General features: G+C 40.8%; 1 protein-coding gene across 1 annotated transcript; it reads right to left on the bottom strand.

Annotated features, from left to right (window-relative positions):
* Positions 1–3097: 3097 nt before the first annotated feature.
* On the bottom strand, positions 3098–4593 carry LOC145132921 (zeatin O-glucosyltransferase-like). The gene has a single exon (XM_079067873.1). The coding sequence runs from the start codon at positions 4550–4552 to the stop codon at positions 3143–3145; it is 1410 nt and encodes a 469-aa protein (XP_078923999.1). The 5' UTR covers positions 4553–4593; the 3' UTR covers positions 3098–3142.
* Positions 4594–5017: the final 424 nt, after the last annotated feature.

Genomic DNA, 5017 nt, shown 5'->3' with positions numbered 1-5017 from the left:
GTTTAGACACCTAATCTAACCTTCTTGACATTAGGGTTTTATAACCCCTAATTAGGGTTTCCAACCCAAACGTGTGCCACTCGGTCTAAAGTTAGATTCTTAGGTAAAATTAATGTGTAATAAGTCGGGCACCACCCACTGCCACCTCGGGCAGTGGTGGTCGAAGGCGGTCCGTGGCGGCAGCCACCAGCACACAACGGCGGGTTCGGGTGATAAATTCAGCAACCAAGCACACATAAAAGTTCCTACATACAAACACACACTGGCACCAAAAGAATACAAAAAATGTCCAATACATACCAAGATGGTGGCAGACGGCGGCAGGAGGTGGCAGCTACCACCTCACATTGGTGGTGTTGGGTTTTCTTCGATTCTCCGACCAAGAAATGTTCATACGGCATCACACCTTTAAAACACACACGTTCACACAATATTACACATACAACCACCTCACACTGTGGATGGTGGTGGCAAAAAAAGGCAACAGGGCGGAAGCCACCATGGTTGGCTGTCATGGTGGTTCTTCACGCTTTTCGGCCACAAAACACATCCACACTCACTTCATGGGTTGTAGCAGCAACACATACACGAACACAAGTTCCTACACTGAAATAGGCACCCAAACTCAGCCACCCTAGTGGTGACGTGTGGCGGTCGGAGTAATGGCAACAAGACGTGACATCCGCTCGGAGCGGCGGAGGCGACAACGTTGTTGTAACAGAAAGAGACGGAAAGAGAAGGGTGCACGACCTCTAACCGGGAATAGCGGCAACGACAGCCACGAGCTTTATTTTTTCCGATCGCCCACTGTCACGATGTCCAAACGGCGGCCTTCGTCTTCAATGGCAGCGGAAACAGCAACGACGATGCTCGGCTTGGTGGTTCCCGATTCCGACAGTGGAGATGGCGGCGGCTAGAGGTGAGGGGTGATAAGGGTGGAGGCTGGAGAGCAATTTAGGGTTCGCGTTTCGGGTGCATCCGAGACGAGGGGAAACGAGGGGGCGACGGCCGACGGGTTTAAGTCCCCGTCTCCAATCTCAAACTTGTGACAAATTTTTACACTTCTGGCCCCTTCCTCTCTATTCTTTTCAATTCAAGACCATAATTTACTCTATAACCCCCTGCTTCCAAAAATCTATTCAATACTAGTCCATATGTCACAATATAACCCTTAATATCCAGAAATATAACTTTTAATACCCCAAGGCCTTCGGTATCACCAACATTAAAAACTACGTCCCTCTCATTCTAGATCTCACCACCCACAACTACGGACTAAGGAGTGACCTCTTTCAATCTCACTGTATTGTGTATGGTGTTGATAATCACATTGACTCGACATACGACCCTCCAAACTCCCCCTTACGACCACTGAGTGGGAAGAACTCGATCGGATTATCAAATTATGGTTGTTCGGATCTATATCTCAAAATATCATCACTTCAGCCTACTCCATTAAAGCAACAACTCTCAAGATATGGTTGAACTTACATGCCCTTTTCTATGATGATTTCGAATCCACAACTATGCAACTAGAGAATGAGTTGAGCAACTATATTGAGTGGTCAATAAAAATATCATTAAAAAGAAAGGGTTATAGTGTTCAAGATATTAAACTATATTGACCACTCAATATATATTGAGTGGTCAATAAAAATAAGCAAAAAAAAGTATCTATTCCAATGGTGTTAAGTTATTTTGACCACTCAACCAAGAGGGTGTTTGGCAAAGCTTATTTTGAAAAAGGTTTTTAGCTTTTAACTTGCTTATAGCGGTGTCCAAATAAAGTTTTTAAAAAAGTGTTTGGCTAAGCTTTATAAGTTCATAAGTCATTTTTAGTGTTTGGCAAAAAACAGCTTATATGTGCAAAATTACCAAAAAGGTCATTCAATGTATCATATAAGCATCCAAAGAATTTCATTGATAATTGAAGCAGGAAAAATCGACAAAAACACAAATCTGATTTCACATTCAAAGTTCTGAATTCGACACATTCAAACTACACGTTAAAGGAAAAATCAACAACAATGCAAATTCATATCAGATACAAATAGACAATAAGGAAAAGATGGAAAAATCGACAACTCCAATTCAAATCAAAAAATCGACAGAACACAAATTTAGAGAACCAAAAAACCGACAACACTGAAAAGAATAAAATCGACACATTACAAGTCGCAACTAGGGAAGTCGACAGCAACACAAACACGAAGGAAGGCAGAAATAGAAAGGAAAAAGCGCAAACCTGTGGGCTGCAATGATCTGTGGCCGGTGGCGAGGATAGGGCTAACGGCGACGAGCAGGGGAGGGATGGCTTGAGGAGTCACGATCGACAACAGAAGCATCGATGGAGGAGAGGAGAACAGATGCAGGGATGGAGGCGTTCTATTTGTGTCGATGTTAACGTTAGGTTAAGGGGTAGATTTTTCAATTTCTTTAAATGGTGAAATAATTGGTTTTAATAAGTAAGGGATAGATGACTAATGAAAAATGACTTATTACAGGTGTGAAACAGCTATAAACTATTTTTTTAAAAATCCTTACCAAAACACTTTTTTGACTTATATCGGTGGGGAACCGGTAATAAATCAAAAAACTCATTTTTTTTTAAGCTTTTGTCAAACACCCTCCAAATAGTAGTAAACTATAAAAAAAAAAAAAAAAAACCTTTCATTGAAGATGCTCTTAATTTTAATGTTTTATGTTGAAACCGGTGAAACTGTAATTAAATTTAAAAAAAAAGGAGGTAGAATAGTATTTTAAGAATTTCTTATGCATAAAAAGAAAAGAAAAACAAAAAATAAACTAACTAATCCGAAAAAAAACATCAAAAACTTGGGTATCAATTTCTCTAGAAAAACGATTCGATCATGACTCCCAAACACCTTTCTTTTATCGATTGCATGTATCCACATTTTATTGGAAGCTATAAAAGTCGTGAATTAATGTCCTTCATTCCAATTTTTATATTATTATATCCAAAAATGATTTGATTATACATCAGACGTTGTTTAAGATATAATAGCAGATCGAGACATGTAACAAGAGCCAAACAACTTATAAAATAACCCCCCCCCCCCCCCCCCCCCCACACACACACACACACACACACACAAAAAAAAAAAACACTCGAGAGTATCTCTTATGATCTTGTGATTTCAGTGACAAAGGCATCCAATTCATTACGCATTACACCACCTTCTTCCACCGATCGCCGCACAGCAAAACCGAGTTCTGCCGCCTTCTTTCTTACCAGACACCCTTCTTCTGATGACATTAACCGCCGGACTGCCCCCTCAACCATAGACGCCACCACCTTCTCATCTCTACGAACCCATTCCCTCGCGTATATTCCGACTCCAAGAAACTCTGTAATTAGCACCGCATTCCTCGGTTGGTCGGAATGCATGGGCCATGCAGCAATCGGCACCCCCATTGTGATTCCCTCCATGCAAGAATTCCAACCACAATGGCTCATGAATCCACCAGTAGATGGGTGTCCCAATATCTCAAGCTGTGGTGCCCACCCCCTCACCACCACTCCCACCCCCTTCGTCTCCACCCTCTCTTCATACCCTTCCGGCAGCTCAACCATCCGGTCATCTTCTCCGTTAAAAATGTCACCCTTATCGGCTTCCCTTACCACCCATATGAACTTCTGACCACTTTCTTCCAACCCGATCGCGATTTCTCTTGCTTCTTCATCACTTAACGAAACTGTTGTCCCAAACGAAACATAAATCACCGAATTTGCTTCCTGTTTATCAAGCCAGTTGAATAACTTTTTTGATTCAGTAGTGGGGTTCTTATGATCCGATATAGTAACCGGATTAAACGGACCGATTGCCCAATTCTTAGTCGTACCTGAATCAATTCCTTCGTTTTTAAGTAGTGACAAAAACTTCTCTTCGAACACTTTACTAGTGTCGTAAAGCGTTCCGGAGCTGATCTTCTTGAAAGAAGAGTCTTCAGACTCAAGAAGCTCGAAGAACTCCTGGCTGAAACAACCATCATGCGACGGGACCTTCTTCCATAAAGACTCAGTTTCATCATCTAATTTTAACGTTTGTGTTTCCTCCCAATGGTACAAAAACGCAGTGAAAGCAGAACAGCTTTGAAACATGTAAACCTCAGCGTTAGGCACCAAACTGAAATCTTGAACGACGGAGCTCATCAAGTAATCATGAACAATAACGACCCGTTTTGTGGTGGCTGACAGATCGGAGAGTAGTTTCGAGAACGGTTCACGGAGGTGCATGATGGCTTTGAATGACGGCATGAGGTGGTTGGGGAAGCGTATGGTGGCGTTGGGATTAGGTGGAGGATTTGGGTAGGAGGGTACCGGAAATTCATGGAAGTGGATGTTGTCAACAGCAAGTGGGTCCCAGCCATGGATGCGAAGTTTGGCTTGGCGGGTGTGATTGGTGGCGCAGACGAAGTGAACAGGGAGGTTGTAGGCGGAGATTAGACGTGAGAGGTGGAGGAGCTGGTTGAGATGGCCTTGTGCTATAAAAGGCACCATCACAACACATACTTCATGAATTTGATCCATTTTATTTAATTTGCTTTCAGTTATTTGTTAATTGATCGTGGTGTTTGGGGTATAAATAGATGTCAAGTGATTAGATTTGTATGGAATTCATCAATTTGTTGTCCTTAGCGATGTAAGAAAGTGTATGGTAGTGGCCTATTCCTCTCGTATCTTATATTTATCCTTTTGTAACTATGATTATGCTGTTTCGGCTCATTTTTACTGTAATACTACATTTTTGGGCTAAAAATATATTTTTACTCTGGGTTCAATCTCAGTCATGAGATATATAATTATTTGCTCGTTCCAAAAAAAAATTTATATATATAAAATCTAATGTAAGTTTAAATAAAATAGTAAAAATAACTCTACATGAAATATAAAAAGTGTTTTTATAAAAAAAAAAGATATACATATATTTGATATAAAAACTCTTTTAGCATTACTAATTACTAATTAAGTCGCTTAAGCTATAAAAAAAATCGA

Source organism: Lactuca virosa, chromosome 8 (assembly GCF_052849685.1).
Source record: "Lactuca virosa cultivar CGN04683 chromosome 8, Lactuca_virosa_CGN04683_v6, whole genome shotgun sequence".
In the NCBI taxonomy this organism is placed as follows: Eukaryota; Viridiplantae; Streptophyta; class Magnoliopsida; order Asterales; family Asteraceae; genus Lactuca; species Lactuca virosa.
Note: the sequence above shows the minus strand (reverse complement) of the source record. Positions and strands in the feature narration are given on the sequence as shown.

Excerpts from the sequence above, each read along its gene's own strand:
- LOC145132921 (XM_079067873.1), bottom strand. The coding sequence starts at position 4,552 with ATGGATCAAATTCATGAAGTATGTGTTGTGATGGTGCCTTTTATAGCA.